This window comes from Theobroma cacao, chromosome 8, assembly GCF_000208745.1.
Source record: "Theobroma cacao cultivar B97-61/B2 chromosome 8, Criollo_cocoa_genome_V2, whole genome shotgun sequence".
NCBI lineage: Eukaryota > Viridiplantae > Streptophyta > Magnoliopsida > Malvales > Malvaceae > Theobroma > Theobroma cacao.
In genome coordinates this window covers 1,440,526-1,460,654 of record NC_030857.1, presented here as the reverse complement: position 1 = coordinate 1,460,654, position 20,129 = coordinate 1,440,526, and the positions used below count along the sequence as shown (strand labels likewise).

General features: G+C 37.3%; 6 protein-coding genes and 1 long non-coding RNA gene across 8 annotated transcripts; 5 read left to right on the top strand and 2 right to left on the bottom strand.

Annotated features, from left to right (window-relative positions):
* LOC18591452 (peroxidase 9) lies at positions 286 to 2,025 on the top strand. The gene is made up of 4 exons (XM_007017571.2): positions 286 to 803; positions 923 to 1,114; positions 1,229 to 1,394; positions 1,481 to 2,025. The coding sequence occupies exons 1-4, from the start codon at positions 528 to 530 to the stop codon at positions 1,891 to 1,893; spliced, it is 1,047 nt and encodes a 348-aa protein (XP_007017633.1). The 5' UTR covers positions 286 to 527; the 3' UTR covers positions 1,894 to 2,025.
* Positions 2,503 to 5,468, top strand: LOC18591451. The gene is made up of 6 exons (XM_007017570.2): positions 2,503 to 3,101; positions 3,196 to 3,467; positions 3,698 to 3,852; positions 4,430 to 4,692; positions 4,830 to 4,892; positions 5,010 to 5,468. Exons 1-6 carry the CDS (start codon positions 2,655 to 2,657, stop codon positions 5,265 to 5,267), a joined length of 1,458 nt encoding a protein of 485 aa, XP_007017632.2. The 5' UTR covers positions 2,503 to 2,654; the 3' UTR covers positions 5,268 to 5,468.
* LOC18591450 (26S protease regulatory subunit S10B homolog B) lies at positions 6,195 to 9,853 on the top strand. The gene is made up of 10 exons (XM_007017569.2): positions 6,195 to 6,410; positions 7,006 to 7,125; positions 7,357 to 7,493; positions 7,594 to 7,755; positions 7,902 to 7,988; positions 8,090 to 8,176; positions 8,263 to 8,400; positions 8,864 to 9,055; positions 9,134 to 9,232; positions 9,381 to 9,853. The coding sequence occupies exons 1-10, from the start codon at positions 6,311 to 6,313 to the stop codon at positions 9,453 to 9,455; spliced, it is 1,197 nt and encodes a 398-aa protein (XP_007017631.1). The 5' UTR covers positions 6,195 to 6,310; the 3' UTR covers positions 9,456 to 9,853.
* Positions 10,362 to 12,258, bottom strand: LOC18591449 (transmembrane protein 136). 2 transcript variants are annotated; one of them, XM_007017568.2, is made up of 6 exons: positions 12,031 to 12,258; positions 11,638 to 11,878; positions 11,394 to 11,534; positions 11,027 to 11,146; positions 10,772 to 10,867; positions 10,362 to 10,668 (listed from the first exon to the last, which is right to left on the bottom strand). In XM_007017568.2, the coding sequence occupies exons 1-6, from the start codon at positions 12,045 to 12,047 to the stop codon at positions 10,537 to 10,539; spliced, it is 747 nt and encodes a 248-aa protein (XP_007017630.2). In that variant the 5' UTR covers positions 12,048 to 12,258; the 3' UTR covers positions 10,362 to 10,536. The 2 variants fall into 2 exon arrangements, with proteins under 2 accessions (XP_007017630.2, XP_017981266.1); XM_018125777.1 differs by having other exon boundaries at positions 11,638 to 11,929; positions 12,031 to 12,257.
* LOC18591448 lies at positions 13,876 to 14,700 on the top strand. Its single transcript, XR_001928913.1, has 2 exons — positions 13,876 to 14,168; positions 14,249 to 14,700. It is a non-coding gene; the product is annotated as an uncharacterized LOC18591448 (long non-coding RNA).
* LOC18591447 (transmembrane protein 136) lies at positions 14,568 to 16,398 on the bottom strand. Its single transcript, XM_007017566.2, has 5 exons — positions 15,892 to 16,398; positions 15,650 to 15,790; positions 15,294 to 15,413; positions 14,986 to 15,081; positions 14,568 to 14,883 (listed from the first exon to the last, which is right to left on the bottom strand). Exons 1-5 carry the CDS (start codon positions 16,108 to 16,110, stop codon positions 14,752 to 14,754), a joined length of 708 nt encoding a protein of 235 aa, XP_007017628.2. The 5' UTR covers positions 16,111 to 16,398; the 3' UTR covers positions 14,568 to 14,751.
* LOC18591446 (protein YeeZ) lies at positions 17,172 to 20,070 on the top strand. The gene is made up of 8 exons (XM_007017565.2): positions 17,172 to 17,476; positions 17,556 to 17,648; positions 17,744 to 17,822; positions 17,916 to 17,994; positions 18,362 to 18,401; positions 18,485 to 18,619; positions 19,101 to 19,238; positions 19,498 to 20,070. The coding sequence occupies exons 1-8, from the start codon at positions 17,253 to 17,255 to the stop codon at positions 19,757 to 19,759; spliced, it is 1,050 nt and encodes a 349-aa protein (XP_007017627.2). The 5' UTR covers positions 17,172 to 17,252; the 3' UTR covers positions 19,760 to 20,070.

Below are 20,129 nucleotides of genomic sequence, written 5' to 3'. Positions count from 1 at the left end.
GCTAGCATTCATCGATGATTGATGTTGTCTCAGAAGGTATGTGATGAAGTAGATGAATCTAAAAGGCTAACGAGCTAAGAAGATTATCATTTTATCTAAAAGGCTACAAAGTAGAAAAGTGATTATGAAACGTAATTAATCATTGTAATCCAATGGAGAAACGGTCTCATGGTAGCAGGTTAACCACTCCAACGTCATCTTTATCTCCTTGTTACTTTCAAGGGCTGCTAGTGGGAATTGATTGAATCCTCACTATAAGCTATGAAGGTGAAGGCAGATCCATCATAGTTTGTTCTTGGAGCAGGTAAAAAAGCCAGAAGCACTGCCCCCACTCCACTTTCTGTCGCTTACAATTCAGGTGCCAAAAAGAAGCGTCAAGACAAGTTGACGCGGTCGTGGCTGTCTACATTAGGTGTTTCTTCGAGAGGATTTGGTGAGGAGAGCAGTTGATTTTAATCACTACAACCAATATAAATTCCATGGCCAACCAATAACTGTGCATTGCTAAAGAATTGTTCAAATCATCAATGGCATTCTCAAGAGTTGCTTTCGGTTTCCTAGTGACAGCTTTCCTCTCAGCCACACTCTCCCTGGCAAACCCTGGTTTGGGTTTTGGCTGGGGCGGTGGGGTCCCGGGCGGCCAATTTGGTGCACCCTCATACGGCCTTTTCCCACAGTTCTATCAGTTTTCATGCCCTCAAGCTGATGATATTGTCATGTCGGTGCTGGAGAAGGCCATTGCAGAAGAACCTAGGATGGCTGCCTCCTTGCTAAGGCTTCATTTCCACGACTGTTTTGTGCAGGTAACTTGCTTAGAATCTATCATATATATACAGAGAAATCTATGTATATGTTTTCGAAATGGACATTTAATATTCTTTTCCCAAATGAAGATGATCTTTCTTTACTTTTCGTCTTAAAGGGCTGCGATGCATCAGTATTGCTGGACGACAGTGCGACTATAGTTAGTGAAAAGAATTCATTACCAAACAAGAACTCCATTAGAGGATTCGAAGTGATTGATGAGATAAAGGCAAAGCTAGAAGAAGCATGTCCTCAAACTGTTTCCTGCGCTGACGTTCTTGCCATGGCTGCTCGTGGCTCCACTGTATTGGTAAGCATGCAAAAAAAAAAGCTCCAGGGTAAACGGTAACTGGTAAGATTGATTCAGCATTACTTGTTTTACTATTCTGTTGCTAACTAGGATTACTGGCCATGGCGAAAACAGAGCGGTGGACCATCCTGGGAGCTCCCACTTGGAAGGAGGGACTCAAAGACGGCTAGTCTCAGCACCTCAAACAACAACATCCCACCACCAAATTCCACTCTTCAGAACCTGATTACGCTTTTCCAGCGTCAAGGTCTCGATGAAGTAGACCTCGTGGCGCTCTCAGGTCAATCATTGTCGACATTTTCAGACACAAAAACTGTCTCACCCTTAATGGCTTTTTTTCATCTTTTTGACTATGTAATGTTTCAGGAGGACATACCATCGGGGTGGCAAGGTGTGTGACTTTCAAGCAGAGGCTGTACAACCAAAACGGAAACAACCTGCCGGACGAGACACTAGAAAAAACCTACTACTATGGCTTGAAATCTGTCTGTCCCAAATCTGGCGGTGACAACAACATTTCACCTTTGGATTTCGGGTCCCCTGTAAAATTTGACAACCTCTACTTCAAGCTCATCCTGTGGGGCAAAGGACTGCTCAATTCGGATGAAGTTCTTCTGACAGGGAATGGTGGCAACACCATGGAATTGGTTAAGGCTTATGCAGAGGATGAGAATCTCTTCTTTGAACAATTTGCTAAGTCAATGATTAAGATGGGGAACATTAGTCCTCTAACTGGATTTAACGGTGAAGTTAGGAAGAATTGTCGCTTTGTTAATTAGGAAAGTTGAATTATGGTATCTGATTATTTATGTTTGAGAGTGAGTTAACTATGCTCTTCTTCATTTCTAAGTCAGTGAGGCTGTAAGCTTTGTAATGTTTTAAAGAATTAATCAAAGTTTTTTATTATTATTTATTATCTCCACTGTTTAATTATAGGAGTAGGAATTATTCACTCATTCAACAATATTTGGTAACTTTTCCTTTCTATAAAATTAAAAGAAATTAATTTAATCGTTAATAAATAATTAAATAAAAAATGATAAGAATAATAAACGTTCATAATCACATTAAATGTAATAAATTTTAAAATATTGACAATGATTTATATTATATTAATTAAGATAAATATGAAACCAATTATACTATTTCCCAAGGTTTATTTATTTATAATTTAATTTTTAAAATAAAATTCAATTTTAAAATTAAATTATTATTATTATTATTATTGTTATCGTTAATATAATTATTATATGGACCCCCAACTGGATGGGAAGTGTCCAGCCCACCAGGAGGTGGATACCTAGACAAGCCCAAGAGGTTCGTCTAATTACCCAATAAACTGCGTGCTATAAAAGCTCAAAGCCCACACATTTCACGTAGAGCGGGCGCTCGTCGTCTGTCAACATCGCCATCAGCCAGTGAAGCAAACCAAATAAGCTAGTAAGATATTCGAATACCACTGCAAAGTCTCAAAGAGTTCGGATAATTCACGACGGACAATCACAGATCGAAATCCATAGCAGGACTGGCATTTGGAAGAATGGGAAAGCAATCGAGCGCGTGGATTGCTATCAAGCAGAAAAGGAGATGGCCATTGATGATTCTGATACTCCTCTCTCTATCAACAGCCGTGGCGTTCCTCATTAGATCCACCTTCGATTCTTGCACCATTAGTTCTAGTAACAATGTCAGCCATTTCGCCCGAGAAAAGAAAGACGGAGAAGGAGGAGGAGGGAGCACCGACGATCGACTTAACCGCAACGCTCGAGCACCGAGTCCAAATCCTCTCGATTTCATGAAGTCAAGACTCGTTCTCTTAGTCTCTCACGAACTTACCCTTTCCGGTGGACCTTTATTGTTAATGGAACTGGCGTTTCTGTTAAGAGGGGTTGGCGCCGAGGTTGTCTGGGTAACTAACCAGAAACCAATCGAAGCTGATAACGTCATTCACAGTCTGGAACATAAGATGTTGGATCGAGGAGTTCAGGTTTTATTTTTTAATTTTGCTTTCTTAATTTTTCTTCTTTCTTAAATGCAATTGATGTTCTAATTGTTGGATTTTCATTTTCCTACTGTGTCAGGTTTACTCTGCCAAAGGTCAGGAAGCTCTGAATACTGCTCTCAAGGCTGATTTGGTAATTTTGAATACTGCTGTCGCTGGAAAGTGGCTGGATGCTGTTCTTAAGGAAAATGTTGCTCAAGTTCTTCCAAAGGTTCTCTGGTGGATTCATGAAATGCGAGGACATTATTTCAAACTAGAGTATGTTAAGCACCTCCCTTTTGTTGCAGGTGCCATGATTGATTCACATACCACAGCAAATTACTGGAAAAACAGGACCCATGAACGATTAGGGTAATACTTTTTATATCTATAACTTTTATGCAGATGCTAATATATATGAAGATTCATTACTTGGCTAATTGGCTTAGCTAAAGTTACAATGCCGGTGGATGTTATATCATATATGGATTGTAGGATTTACATACACTTTTTGACACCTGTTTAGTATAATCTAAATCTATGCTTCACTTTAGTTTCAGCTGCTTTTGGTTGTTTACCTAATTTTATGTTTTTCTTTACAGGATTAAAATGCCTGAAACATATGTCGTGCACTTAGGAAATAGCGAGGAACTAATGGAAGTGGCTGAAAATCGTGTAGCCAAGAGGGTTCTCCGTGAGCATGTTCGTGAATCTCTTGGAGTGCGCAATGAAGATCTAGTCTTTGCTCTTATAAACAGTATGTGCTCCTTGGATGCATAGTGAATAAATGATATGCTATAGTGATTCCGTAGTAGATAACTAGTGAATGAGCCTGCTCCCAATCCCATTTGAGATGCTAGTTTGTTTTTGTTGTTCAATGTAGTAATTCTTGTCTAGCAGAGAATTGTTTCTGTGGATTTTGATTTTAGTATCATATGATCTTCTCCCCACTAAAACTGCTAGCAACTTTCTCCCATGGTGAGTCCATAGCCTATTAATCATTCCATCATTCAGTTTGCATCCTAGGTCTAGGAATTTTATAATTCACGATGAGGATCTCTACAGACATTTTAGCATAAATAAGACTATTCTTCATTGGATTAGAGGATAACTCACCATTGGTTGCTGTTTATGTTTTAAAGCCTCTGATCAATTGCCAATCTCTTCCTACTTCATTTTCTGTGGTAGCATATTACCTGTTGTTTTTGTTTGTGTTCACAATTCAGTTATTACAGAATGTTGCCACCCGCCAGTTTCTATTATAGTTTATGTTCCTCTGTTATGCTTCAATACTGTTGAACATCTTCTGATCACCAAGCACTGTACTGTTGCAGGTGTTTCCCGTGGGAAGGGTCAGGATCTATTTCTTCGTTCATTTAATGAAGGTTTGCAACTGATCCGGGAGAGAAAATTACAGGTGCCATCAATTCACGCAGTGATAGTGGGAAGTGACATGAATGCTCAGACAAAGTTTGAAACAGAACTGCGTAACTTTGTATCAGAGAAGAATATTCAGGATCGTGTGCACTTTGTTAATAAAACCCTGACTGTAGCTCCGTATCTGGCTTCTATTGATGTTCTTGTTCAAAACTCTCAGGTATTCTCTAAATTACTATGTTGTTTATCTGTGTAGCAAGAAATAATTATTGTTGTACTCTTATGTACCAAAAAAGAAGTGCATTTTCTTCCGCTTTTGCCTTGCTGCCAAAGCTTACAAGTTGTTGTCACATTTAGGCCCGGGGAGAGTGTTTTGGAAGAATAACAATAGAAGCTATGGCCTTTCGGCTTCCTATACTGGTAAGCTCTGTGGTTTTTCAGTAGAAATTACTGTCCTCAATCTATCAATTTTCACTTTTTCCATTCTTACCGAGCAATGTGATCAATTCTTCCAATCATTGACTACTATTTATACAGGGCACTGCAGCTGGTGGCACCATGGAGATAGTCGTAAACGGGACGACAGGCTTGTTGCATCCTGTCGGCAAGGAAGGCGTGTCGCCCCTTGCAAACAACATCGTGCAACTGGCTAGAAACGTAGAAAGGAGGCTGACCATGGGAAAGAAAGGATATGAGAGGGTGAAAGAGAGGTTTTTAGAGCATCACATGTCCGAAAGAATCGCTTTGGTTCTAAAGGAAGTGCTGCACAAGGCAAAGCGCCACTCTCATTCTTAAAAAAGTTCGAAATCCGCAGCAGTACCTTAGATTAAGCACGAATGTCATTAAGATGAATCACCTCCATCTCAAAGATCTATATTTGTATATCATGTAGCAGAAAATACCGTAGATATATTCATGTCATAGTGGAATTTTTCCATTCTTTTTAGCACTAAATTTGTAATTTAAAATAGCGTGAAGAATTTATCACACGTTATATTTTTTTCCGAGCCAAAAAAAATAAATAATCTTGTAAATTTTACGTCGGTCCAAAATTTCAAATCAAATGTTATTAGTAATTCTAAATTTCTAATGGTATGATATGCATAATCCCTTTTTTTTTCTTTTGAAATGGGTAGAATTAGATGGAATTAAGAGTTGTAATTAACGTTAGCATAGCCAAATTTAAAATCTAGTTTAAATGCATTCATCAGTCGCCTAAGCCTTTTCTTTACTCGTGGACAAAAAGAGTTCATGAATTAGTAATTTGTGGATTTTATTATATTATTTTTTAGTTTAAAGAATGATTAATTAATTAGAATAATTTTCCTTTCACTTTTTGGTATATAATAGTAGTTTGGTCTCGTATTTAATATCTGATTTTGATCATAAATTTTTTAACTTTGACTCAAATATTATAAATATTTTATCAAATTAAATTTTTAAAAATTTACATTTGAAAGTTACATGATTAAAAAATTTTAATAAATTATCATTTTAAAGTTAAAAAATTGATAAAAAAATTAAATCGGTACATTAAATATACATATATACATATACATATATACATATATATATATACATATATATATATATATATGAAATGTATATATATATATATATATGAAATGAAATGAAAAGGGCAATATTTTTATTTTTTAAAAATTTAAATAAAAGGAAAAGGGAGTTTTTAGAACAGGCGGCTTCCAAAAATAAAAATGCATAAATAGAGCAGTTCCAACTCGCACAACCCCTCACTCAAGAAACCTCAGAAAAGGACTTCCAAGAAAAAGCATTTTTCAACTTGAACGATTTGGATATCTGATCAGAGATTTGTGACAATGAGCGACGGAGAAGACGCTGTGCGACGCCGTAATGCGATGGCGGAGTATCGGAAGAAACTCCTTCAACACAAGGAGTACGAATCCAGGGTTCGAGCAGGTCTCCTTCCTATCTGATCCCCTAAACCCTATTATCTAACCCTAATCTGGGGGCGCATTTCTCTATTCTTTTTTTTTTTTCTGGATCCGCGTTTTCATTTTACAGTCAAATTACTGTTTCGTCGTTTGCCGATTTAGGAATTAGGGTTTTGCTTTGGTCGATTTTGATTCCTCTGTCCGTTCTATCGGCTGCTTTGTTTTGCTTAAGTGATTTATAATTTGCTGCCTTTTGAAAATGATTTTTTTTCTTTTTTTCTTTTTTGTAGAGATAGCTTGAGTAGGTAAAATTTGGAGAGAAAACCTTTAAGCTTTGATTGGTGCGATAGATAATAACTTAGTTTTCTACTCAAATTATGCACTTTGATTTCTTGGACTTGGGCTTATAATTGGCTTTTAGTTATGGTGTTGTTCGTGATGAAATTAAATGTATCAACGTCTGAGAAAACAAACGAGGCAGAAGAAACAAAAGAAAAGAATGCTTGTAGCCATGCCTATCGCTTTGTGAAGTTGCTGTTTGAAGACCAAATCTTTATCTTTCTGATTAATATGGTGCATGTGAGATGGTTTTTAACATATTTATGTTAATGAATGTTCAGGTAGGGAGAATCTGAGAGCTGCTAAGAAGGAGTTCAACAAAACAGAAGATGATTTGAAGTCTCTGCAGAGTGTTGGACAGATAATTGGAGAAGTTCTCAGGCCTCTTGATAATGAACGCTGTAACTACTCCTCCTTCCCCTTTTATTAATGTTGATGCTTGTACGTTAGTCCTAGTGGATAAGCATCTTCCAATTCCATACCTGCATTTCAAACTTATGCACTTCATTTATGTGTTATTTTTAGTAAAATTGCATACTTTGTGTCTGAATAGTTGCATTTGAATTTTACGCTACTTGTTTATTTATTTATTCTTGAGAATGGATAATAACTTTTAAAATTGGATGTTTCAGTGATTGTTAAAGCAAGCAGTGGCCCTCGCTATGTGGTTGGTTGCCGCAGCAAAGTTGATAAGGAGAAACTGACTTCAGGAACCAGAGTGGTTCTTGATATGACAACACTTACAATCATGCGGGCACTTCCACGTGAAGTAAGAATTTGCATCCATATTTAGTTCAACTGTATTTATGATATAAAAGTATGTTTTCTTTGCATAATGTCTGATATCATGGTACAACTTTGGATGACAGGTTGATCCAGTTGTTTACAACATGTTGCATGAAGATCCTGGCAATGTTAGCTACTCGGCTGTTGGTGGTTTATCTGATCAAATTCGAGAACTGAGGGAATCTATTGAGCTCCCTCTCATGAATCCTGAGCTTTTCCTTAGAGTTGGGATTAAACCTCCAAAGGTGATTACCACTTCCTGTCCCTCCCCCCCCCCTCCTCTTCCTGAGTTTCAGAGGGTGTGCTTGTGTGTATAGTTGATGGGTGAAGCACACTGTGGTTGAGTGATGTTTGTTTGATAATCATCTGAAATTTCTTGTTTTCATTGCAGGGTGTCCTTCTTTATGGCCCTCCTGGTACAGGCAAGACATTGTTAGCCAGAGCAATAGCTAGTAATATTGATGCTAACTTCTTAAAGGTTGGTTTTTTTGTACCATGTGCATTGCCTTTGTGGTTTTCTATAGCATGTTATCCTGCCCTTGAATGAATGCATTTTATCTTCCCCTCATCTGGGTTCAGGTTGTTTCGAGTGCAATAATTGACAAATACATTGGAGAAAGTGCAAGGCTGATACGAGAAATGTTTGGATATGCACGTGATCACCAAGTGAGACTCTAGAGTTATGAATTGTTTGCTGTTGTGCATCTTTATATCCATTAATATCACTCTTATGTTTGTTTCTTTTTATTCAGCCTTGTATCATCTTTATGGATGAGATTGATGCCATTGGTGGACGACGTTTCAGTGAGGGAACAAGTGCTGACCGTGAAATACAGAGAACACTGATGGAGTTACTTAATCAGCTTGATGGATTTGATCAGCTTGGAAAGGTACAATTTTTAGTCATGAACATAGTTCAAGATTTTGATTTAAAGCAGGCATTCCTTGCACTTTTAAACACATCCCTACATGCTACACATTTTGTGGTTTATGTTTTTTTTTATGGTTTTTCTCGCAAAGCGGGTGAAGAATGGGGAATTCTGGGAGCTTATTGACCTATTGTAAACTTCTAAGTACCTTTAGTCAAAACTTTGTCCAGTTAGAGCCCATTTCACTTGACTATTGAAGCATCATAACACCTCTTGGTATGGTCCTTGGAAAAGAGGCCTATTTGTTAATATCTTGAAGTGCATGGCCCATGGCTTAATTATGTGTATTTAGATTTATTGCATTTCCATGGTCTGGTACTTAAATTACTCTCAATGCGTCTTTCACTGCTGCCCGTGACACAGGTTTTCTTTTACTTTCTCCTAAGCGTGGCAAAATTATTATCATTTAAATTGTTTTGTGTAGGTTAAAATGATCATGGCTACAAACAGACCTGATGTGCTTGACCCTGCACTTCTTCGTCCTGGGCGGTTAGACAGAAAGATAGAGATTCCATTACCAAATGAGCAATCAAGAATGGAAATCCTCAAAATTCATGCTGCCGGCATAGCCAAGCATGGTGATATTGACTATGAGGCTGTTGTTAAACTTGCTGAGGTTAGTCAAAGGTGGCTTTTTTCAGTTTCATGCCTGTAACACTCATTACTAATATAGGCTTTGTCACTGTTGCTTTAGGGCTTTAACGGTGCTGATCTACGAAATGTGTGTACGGAGGCTGGAATGTCAGCAATTCGTGCAGAACGTGATTATGTCATCCATGAAGATTTCATGAAGGTAGGACCTTGAAACTTGAAAGAATGTCTTTTGGATTTGGCTTATGTGAATTAGAACTTTTTCGAATGAAGGTAGTTTTGGTATAACTATTGGGAAAAAGAAAGTTGGAGAACGTGTGATGATTTGCTCACTTCTGATCTAATTGCAGGCTGTAAGAAAATTGAACGAAGCCAAGAAACTGGAATCTAGTGCACACTACAGTGCCGATTTTGGGAAAGAATAGAGCTTTTCTGTTCTCGTTGAAGCCATGGAGTATTGGGCAGTGCATTTTATTTCCCGATGTTGCTAATTTGCTTAAATCACAGCTGTTCGCTTCTTCATCAACATGTTCGAGAAATTCAGAATGTATTTTAAATATTACAGCTTTCATGACAAAAGGGTTGGCACAATGTTGGCATAATTACAGCTGGTTAAACCCATGAGACAATTGTATCACGAACCCGTTTCATGTTATAGGAAATTGAATCATTTCACCAGGTTATGGATTGATTCTAGCTTTAGTTTGGGTTGTTTTATTAATTCATTTCAAATTTTCACCCACCGCTTTTGGTCAACTGGTCTTTATTTGGAACTTATTGTTGTAGCTTATGCACTTGTCATTCAACTGTGATGATTTTCTTATGCACTTGACTCTTTTAACTTTGATAGCTGGGGTACCTTCCCATAAATAACGTTACAGGGCGAGTTAGTAAGATCTGAACAGAGGCTTTCCTGTCTCCATCAGCTGACAGTGGCGCACCAAGGTTAGCACCATGGATGGCTAAATTGATACACTATGCTTACATTAAGAGCTGACCAAACTCTACTGAATACTACTCCTCGTTCAATTTATGAGTACTTGGGCTGTTTTTTTCTGCTTGTTTTATTCCACATTTCAGGGGTTTTTCCTTCTCTGGTACGTCGGCTGGCAATTGAGAAGAAACATTTTGGGAGGTAACAAGTAACATCAAAGCCGCCTTGTGTTATATTGGTTGCTAGGCATAAGTACATAACCAATTTTTGCCTTTTAATGGTAATGATGATTGAAGTCCAATTATATGGATATGATTTTACAAACTTTTGTAAATTCAACGGTAGATGATGATCAGATTATGGTGAATTCCACATTAAAAAGGTATTTAAATGTTCATATCATAACCTGTGAGGCATCTTTTGTATGATGGTAAAATATCACTAAACCACATCACAATTCTTATATAATGGGGATTTTACAAGTTTAAATTTAACACATGAAGATGCAGATATTCATGCAACATCTTTCAACACAATCATTCATCAATCCTAGTAAACTTGTAATACTGGCTTTAGTTCAATTTTCCTGAATGCAGAGGACTAGAAACCACCTTCTTCTGTTTTTTCGTGAGCTTGTATATCACCATCTTTACAATCTTGTAGAACCAGAAAGTACTGACTAACTGCAGTCCCAGGCCCATTGCCTGAATAGCATAAGAGATGGGCGTTTTGCCAGTTATTTTCATATGTTAATTCCTTGATTTGAATCATGAATAAGTCAAAAGTGGGTATGGTACAAGTAATTACCTTGATAAGTATTGGGTTATTAGCAGACAGAGTCACGAAAGTGAGATAAGGACCACCCACCATCCTTGCTAGTGAGAATATTACAGCAAATGTGATCTGTTCAAAACCAACCCGCCATGAGAACTTGAGAGAGACAGCCCTCTAAACAATTAAAAAATGACTGGAATTGTTGCCATTCAAGGTAAATGGATATGCTGATCTAAAGCCAAAAAGTGAAAACAAAGAAATGGGAGTTTGAAGAGTTTGGGAACTCACATCGGCTGCTAAATTGAGGTCAGTGTCCCTATAACCGAGTTCTTTAAGCAGCTCCCTGGCATGGAGGAAAGGACTTGAGATCTCTGTTATGAATAACGCAGCAACCTGCTCTGATCCACACTGCAAAAGAAAACCGAATGCATGTGCTTGGGTTTTGCTGGAGAGTCAAGTAGAAAGCATGGATACATGGACTAACTCATGAAATGAAGAAGCAAACAGAACCCAAACCTCTAAATATTGATCCACAGACTTGGGATTTTGATTTCATCAAATTAACTTCGGAAAAAAGAGTTAAAACTAAGCTGAATCAACATTTGCAAAAAGTTTTTTAGGCAGAAAACAAGCACCCAAGTATAAAGGTGAAAACCTTTTGATAGGCAAGACCTGCTCCAATACCAACGATGCTGACCAAGTGGTGAACTGTATTATCAAGACTGACTCGCTCTTCAAAGAGGCCGCATATCAGGTCATAGATGAGATAAGCAACGGTCACAGCCAAAGTTTGCCTCTGCCCGAAAGTCAGAATTCAGAAATCCACCATAGATAGATTAAGAATTTCTAAAACATCTCTCCCAAAGTCCAAGATGGCAAGAGCCTTGGTTGTTAAATACCTGCTTAAGAGAAGATTTTGAAGCCAAAGGACAGACTGGGCAACTCCAATCTTCAACAGAACGGGAGGCTAAGATTACAGCTAAGGTTGCATGGATGGTAGAAACAATGCGGTTGCAGAAATCAAAGGAGCGTTTAGATAAATTTTTTCTGATTAATAGAAAAGCCGTCGTCCATGAGAGTACTCCCAACACAATCAAGTTGGCAATGTCGTCTTCCATGTTTGTTTCCCTTCCTTCCAAGCTACCAGTGAAAGTACCCCCAAACAATTCCAGATAAAAGCTTTCAAAAGCGCTAAAACCAGAAGGAAACAAAAAAAGAGGAAAGAATTCGGCCTATTCCTGTCTTCTAAACAGGAAAGCAGAAAGGAAACTTGGGTTTATACAGATTTTTACCTACAGATTGTAAGCATATGAACACAAACAATGACCACCCTTTTTCTCCTTCAATGCCATAAACTGTGAATATATATGTATATGGAACTGATTTGCCAAAAGCTAAGTCATCAAACTCATCTGCCAAGCAGTTTCCGGATGACCATTTACTTTTTCAGATAGTTCATGCCGTCAGGGTCAGGGTAGGTTGGTGGCCAAACTCTTTCTTCCGAACCCAATTCCATTTAATAGCTTCTAAAGTGATCAAACACAGTAACTTTTGTTCAAACTGAGTGCCCTTTTGAGATTTTAATGTTGTTCGATTATGGCCATGAATATCAAGATAAAATTAATCTAAGTATTGATAATTACTAACGGTAAAGCCCATTTTGACCGGAGGGTTCTTTCATTAAAGACAAAAGGGAAAACTCTAGATTTAAATACTTATTTCTTTGCCTATTTTCAGCCAATTTTTAATGCACAGAATTTAAGGGGCTGCTAGAAGTTGTCGACAAAGTATAAATGAAGGGGGGTGTACTTCGTTTTCATCTTTCTGTTGCTAACTAAATATAATGAATGTGGGTAGTTGGCATGGTCTAGTCAGCTAGAGAAGAATACATTACGTTACAACTTTAATTGCACTCATTGTATTAAGGAAATTAAATTGTAATGCCAAAATGGGTATTTATATTAATGAAAGTGACTATATAACAACAACAATAAATAAGAGGTTTAAATATTACAAGGAATGAATTTTGGGTTAGCTTGGAAAAGCAAAATTCATATAATTAATGCTCTAGTTATTAGTCTTGTTCACATTTAACGAAATACAACGTCCCTTGAAGCTAAGTAAAAAGCCTACTGCCTACTTTCACCCAAAATAAAAAAGGAGGCAATTATGAAAAATAACCTTTCTTGATAAAGGTATTTTAAAAATAATTATTAAAATAAATTTAGTTATTTTTAGTCATATTTAACTATGACTTGACAAAAAAACTCTTAAAAATATTTCAAATAAATTAAACCTTCATCATAATTTCTCTCAATTTGTGCTTTCGATTTCTCTCTCTCACCATCCCACTCTCTTTAATTTTATCCATTTCTCTCTTCGACATTCACTTGCTATGCTTCGATTTCTCTCTCCCGCGTTTCAGATTTCTCTTTCTTACGCTCTTAAGACACCAGACGATGGTTTTGATGTGTTTGGGTGGATGACTGTTTGAAAATTTTGATTTTTAAGTATTTTGGATAAAATTAAAATGGTAAAAATGATCATAAATGTTTGAAATAACTTTTAATTGGATCAATTCAGGACCTAGACACCAATAAACTCAAATTTTTGAAATTTATAAATCTATGTTTTCAAAATAAATTTTTTTCGATTTTTAGTCGAAATAAGTATTTTAGATAAAAAAATTTGTATTTTGATTTATGAAAACATGTTAGAAACACTTTAATCGGTGTTAAATTGTCAAAAAAAAAAAGTTTTTGTTCATAAGTAACAACAACATTTTAAGTATTAAAGTGTAACAATAATATTTTTTCAAAATGGCATGTAATAACAATATCTTTTTTTTCAATATGACATGCAATAATCTAATTATGGCGTGTCACATATTTTTGCACATAACGTGTAAAAACCTAACCATGACGTGTCACATGTTTTTGTACATAACATGTAACAACCTAACCATGACGTATAACATGTTTTTGTACATGACGTATAATTTTATTAAGAGTAATTTTGTTTAATTTGATTAAAAATAATTAAAATTAAAAAGAAATTATTTTTAAAAATATCTTATCTATAAAAATTATTTTTTAAAATACTCTTTTTTTATTAATAAAAAACATTACTACTTAAACATGCTCCAATGATTGCTCCGTGGAGCTTATAACTTGGATGTTAATGGATACTTCTTGGATTATAAAGAGGATGTCCTTTTTGGGTTCCAGTGCAATAGCAAAAGCCCAAAATATTCATGAAAATGGTCAAGATGCTGAGCCCATTTCTGGATTCCAGCCCAAGATCCTTTCAAATTTTGGGCTAGCTGTTCCCAAACGGATGAACCAGACTGAGAATCTGGGAATCGGATGCTCATTCTAGACATGGGTTATGTCGGACAGTTCTTTGCTCAGGAGCTCCTGAATGAAGGCTGGTAAGAATGCCTAATTGTCTATGGCTTCTGAGATGGAATTATAAAGCATGCAATCATTGTTTAAATGCTCCTATTTGTAGGATTGTCTCTGGGACTTGCACAAGCAGCAAGAAGAGAACGGAGCTTGAGAAAAGAGGATTTGGTGGTCACCTTTTTGATGCGAATCAGCCACAGTAAGGTGCTTATGTCTGGCTGGCAATTGACAAGAAAAACACTTTGGACGGCAACAAGTAACATCAAAGCCTTCTTGTGTTTTATTGGTTGCTGAGTACCGAACGGATTTTAGCCTTTTAATGGTAATGATGATTGAAGTCCAATTACATGGATATGATTTTACGAACTTTTGTAAATTCAACGGTAGATGATGATCAGATCACCTACACGATGTTAGTTAGTATGTATGTCGAGTATTACAATTTTAAAGCAGAATCATGAATTCCACGTCAATTGAGCATCTAAACAACACCACAAATTTTAAATAATGGGATTTTATGAGCTAAATTTAGCACATCAAGTGCTCACCTTCATGCAACATCTTTCAACACAATCAGTCGTCAATCCTAGTGAACTTGTAACACTGGCTTTAGTTCAATTTTCCTGAATGCAGAGGACTAGAAACCACCTTCTTCTTTCCTCTGGTAAGCTTGTATTTCACCATCTTTACAATCTTGTAGAACCAGAAAGCACTGACTAACTGCAGTCCCAGGGCCATTGCCTGAATAACATAAGAGATGGGCGTTTTGCCAGTTATTTTCATATGTTAATTCATTGATTGAATCATGAACAAGCCAAAGGTGGGTATGGTGCAAGTAATTACCTTGATAAGTATAGGATTATTAACAGACAGAGTCACGAAAGTGACATAAGGACCACCCACCATCCTTGCTAGTGAGAATATTACAGCAAATGTGATCTGTTCAAAACCAACCCGCCATGAGCTTTTAGGACTATGAAAAAGACCACACATGGAATTTAATACTGCTTGAAAACTTGAGAGAGGGGGCCATCTAAACAAATAAAAAGTAGATGACCGAAATTGTTGCCATTCAAGTTAGATGGAAATGTTGATCTAAAGCCAGAAAGTGATAACAAAGGAATGGGAGTTTGAAGAGTTTGACAACTGACATCGGCTGCTAAATTGAGGTCAGTGTCCCTGTAACGGAGTTCTTTAAGCAGCTCCCTGGCATGGAGGAAAGGACTTGAGATCTCTGATATGAATAACGCGGCAACCAGCTCTGATCCACACTGCACAAAAAAAAAAAAAAAAATCCGAATGCATGAGTTTGGGTTTTGCTGGAGGGTACGTAGAAAGCATGGATACATGGACTGACTCATGAAATGAAGAAGCAAACAGAACCCAAACCTCTAATATTGTTCCACAAAAAGAGTTAAATAAATGAAGGATTGACTCTTCTAAGCCGAATCAAAATTTCCAGAAAGTTTTTTGACAGAAAACAAACAGCCAAGTGTAAAGTGAAGACCTTTTGATAGGCAAGGCCTGCTCCAATACCAACGATGCTGACCAAGTGGTGAACTGTATTGTCAAGACTGACTCGCTCGTCAAAGAGGCAGCATATCAGGTCATAGAGAAGATAAGCAATTGTCACAGCCAAAGTTTGCCTCTGCCCGAAAGTCAGAATTCAGAAATCCACCATAAATAGATTAAGAATTTCTAAAAGATCTCTCCAAACTCCAAGATAGCAAGAGCCTGGCTGTTAAATACCTGCTTAAGAGAAGGTTTTGAAGCCAAAGGACAAACTGGGCAACCCCAATCTTCAACAGAGCGGGAGGCTAAGATTACAGCTAAAGTTGCATGGATGGTAGAAACAATGCGGTTGCAGAAATCAAAGGAGCGTTTGGAGAAAGTTTTTCTGATTAATAGAAAAGCTGTCGTCCATGAGAGTACTCCCAACCCAATCAAATTCACAATGTCGTCTTCCATGTTTGTTCTCCTTTCTTCCAAGCTCCCAGTGAAAGTACCCCCAAACAAATCCAGATAAATGCCGCTAAAACCAAAAGAAAAAAGGAAAGAATTTGGCCTATTCCTGTCTTCTAAACAGGAAAGCTGAAAGGAAACTTGGGTTTATACAGATTTATTTTCCAATAGATTGTGAGCCATAAATTGAGAATATATATGGAAATAATTTACCAAAAGCTAAGTCATCGGACTCATCTGCCAAGCAGTTTCCAAATGATCGACCATTTACTGTTTCAGATAGTTCATGCCCTCATTGGCCAGGGTAGGTTGATGGCCAAACTTTCCAAACCCAATTCTATTTAATAGAATTGACTAAATACTAAAATTTCTTGTTCGAATTGAATGCCTTTTTTGGATCACGGCCATGGCAATCAAGATAAAATTTATCTAAATGTTAATAAATAACAAATACAAACATCCTAACTAAACTTCTCCACAAAGTATGAATGAGGGGGCTGTGCTTCGTTTTATCTTCCTGCTGCTAACTACACATAATGAATGTGGGCAGTTAAGCAGAGAGGAAAACTTCAATGGTACTCGTTAAATTGTACAGTATTATGGAAAAAAGATATTTGTATTAGAGAAAATATTTGAGGTACTGACAATATATAGTTTTCATACATTATCAAGTCATCAAATCTTAACATTTTTAATTTTATACGCTGTAAGTGCATCAAATATTAATCTTTTGTATTAATGAAATGACTATATAACAACAACAATAAATAGAGGTTTTAAATATTAAAAGTAAGGAATTTTGGGTTAACTTGGCGAAGCAAAATTCATATAAATTAATGCTGTAAGTATTTGTGAGGTCCATTGTTTGTATCAGCTGTGCCTTTTGAGCTGTCGTCCAATGGTGTAGGCCCAAACTAGTCATGGACATGATCGAGATGTTGAGCCCATTTCTGGATTCCAGCACAAAATTTTTGCAAATTTTGGGCTGAGCCCACATTACCAAGCCCAAACTAGGCCTTTCTGCAAGTGTTCTTCCTGCTTTCACTGCCATGGTCTCTCCTAGCTAAGCAGTAATTCGTTCATTTAAAAAAGAAAAGAAAAGAAAAAGGCTAAAACAAGTAACGTTGCAGAAGCAAGACTGCCAAGAGATGGAGGTATGTCAACTGTCGGGACGATTTTTCTCGGCCAGTCCCCTTCAATTTAACCATCGTTTTAGAAAAGTAGCTACAACCCCGAAGTTTTTAATCTATGCAAATGGGTCTAGCTGTTCCCAAACGGATGAACCAGACCGAGAATCTCGTAATCGGATGTTCATTCTAGGCATGGGTTTTGTCGGACAGTTCTTTGCTCAGGAGCTCCTGAATGAAGGCTGGTAAGAATGCCTAATTGTCTATGGTTTCTGAGATAGAACTGTTAAGCATCCATCATCGTTTGTATGCTCTTATTTGTAGGATTGTCTCTGGGACTTGCACAAGCATCAAGAAGAGAACGGAACTTGAGAAAAAAGGACTTGATGTCCACCTTTTTGACGCAAATCAGCCACAGTAATTTTTAGTTTTATGGATTATGGATTGCTGAAAAAATGTTCTTGGAAATTAAATGGCCATTTTGGGCTTACTTCCTGTTTTATGTTCTGTAGGATGAGCACCATGAACACATTGAAATGCTACACCCATCTCCTTGTCTCAATTCCTCCTGTTGTGGGGATTGGTGATCCGGTATGCTGAGAATCTTTCCTGGTTTTTCCTGGTTACAGTACAAATTCTGTGAGGTTCTCTAATATGGCACATTTTTCCTTGTTGATTTTGTAGATGCTTCAACATGGAGAAATTCTAAGAAGTGTGCTGATGGAGGGCAATCTTCAGCGGCTCTGTTATTTGTCCTCAACTAGTATGTCTTTCATTATACCTCCTGTTTGTATGAATATAGGAATCGGTGGTTGTGCATGCATCCATGCATTATTTCAGCCTTGAAGAAAATCTATGTTAGTCTTTGTCTGTTTAATGTTTCAGCCTTGAAAGAAAATCTAGAAATTATCTTATGCATACATTATTCTTCTACTTAACTTGTCAATAGTTGGGCATTCTAGTGTCTGTGGAAGAGCTTCCTTGTGTATTTTGGAAGTCCTTCTTGCCTGTGAAGGAGGAGTGACAATGAAGTAAATCCTTGCATCATTACTCCTTTGATACTGTGTCTAACAAGCTCTTTTGTTTCCAAGAACTAATATCTGACATGATAATCTGCTGTGGTCTGACAGGTGTATATGGAGATTGTGGTGGTGCTTGTGTGGATGAGGAGTAAAGAACATTTCTTTGTGCACCAATGTATTGTAAATTACTGCTAGTCAGAGTCACTAATTTCGTGCATTATCTCATGACAGTTACCCCACAAACCCTGTAAATGAGTTGGCAAAGTTGAGGTTAGCTGCTGAACAAGGATGGTTGAATCTAGCCCACGATATTGGGATCGCAGCACACATATTTCGACTTGGAGGTATCTATGGCCCTGGTAGAAGGTTGTGATTGATAAACCAGTTGTTTGCAATGATGTTATGGAATCCATAGTTAGTAGTAAAGAATTCACATGTTAGATTCTAGTATATTCATATGAAGCCAATGATATTCACTTCCAAATTCTCTCCTCTGCTGCAGCCCATTGGCCTACCTTGTGAAGGCCAATTAGAGATGGGGGATTGAGGAAGGAGCGAGAGAGAGAACTAGTAGAAGTACTATCCTAAATCTAAATTTTGGCCTTTGTAGTTCATTTATGAAGAGTAAAATATAGAAATTAGCTCAACCTTCAAATGTTAATGCTTTCAGCGAGGTTGCTGTATGTAATACGAGGTTAATGTCATGATTGATTAGTCATTAGTGCATTTTCTTTGAGCTTTTGGGCCTGAGAAGTGTTCAGTTTAGCTTATTGTTATGCTGTTGCTGTCCAATCCAAATTTGTTGAGGCTTATGAGTAAGTAATTGATATGCTGCTTTCCTTTGCAGTGCTGTTGACACAATAATTAAGCAGGAACCGTTATCAGAATCTCAGAAACTGAGAGTGACCAAACAATTCACATCCAGGGTTCATGTCGCAGACATTTATCAAGCACTTAAGGCCAGTATTCATATGCCATCCTCGAGGTATGCTATAGTTATCATCTTCATTATATCAATAGAAGGAGGATATTTAATCAGGACATCGGACAGATTCCACTCGATTGAAGAAGGGACTGAATCCCAGTTCCTAATTCAAAGGCCCCTATCCAACAGAAGCAAATTCAAGATTCTCGAAGCTTTTAGTTAGCTTCCAGAATGGACAATCGATTCTGGCAGACGGCTACTAGCATAGCTGAAGAAAAATGATGACTTTGATTAGCTCCTTTGAATTTTGCTTTTTCAGGAGAATTTACAATGTTGTAGATGATGACCCAGCACCCCGTAAAGAGGTGTTTGCGTATGCATTGGATTTGGTTGAGAAAAAGTGGCCTGCCCTGATCAAGGATATTGCGTCTCCTCCTTGGGGAGCCGACCCATTCATTCATAAGGCAACTTCGAGAGGTGAGAAACGAGTTTCGAATGCACGTATGAAGAAGGAACTAGCAATCAAGCTTCTTCATCCGAGTTATGAATCTGGATTGCAGAGCATAATTGACCAAATGTAGAAACCATTTCAGCAAACCCATTTTGGCAAAGCAAACCATTCGGTTCTGAGGAACTTCATCCATAGATGGCAGATTTCACACAAATACCTATCCTCCAAAAACTGTTTCTGCTTTTTTGTTGCGGGAATGGCTTTAGGTTCTTACTAACGATCGAACAACATTTAGGCACCTATCCCCAAATTAATGGCATTTCATGAAAATGCAGCTTTCTTTTACGCTTTCAACAAAACCAAAAGTTTGCATATATGCAAAGTATAAAGCTGTATTGATATTGTTGTTTTAATGTAAGGTTTCAAACCTTATTGGACGTATGACTGAATCTTGCTTGTTTATTTTCCTGATTATGCTAAGTGACTGCGGAAATTGAGCT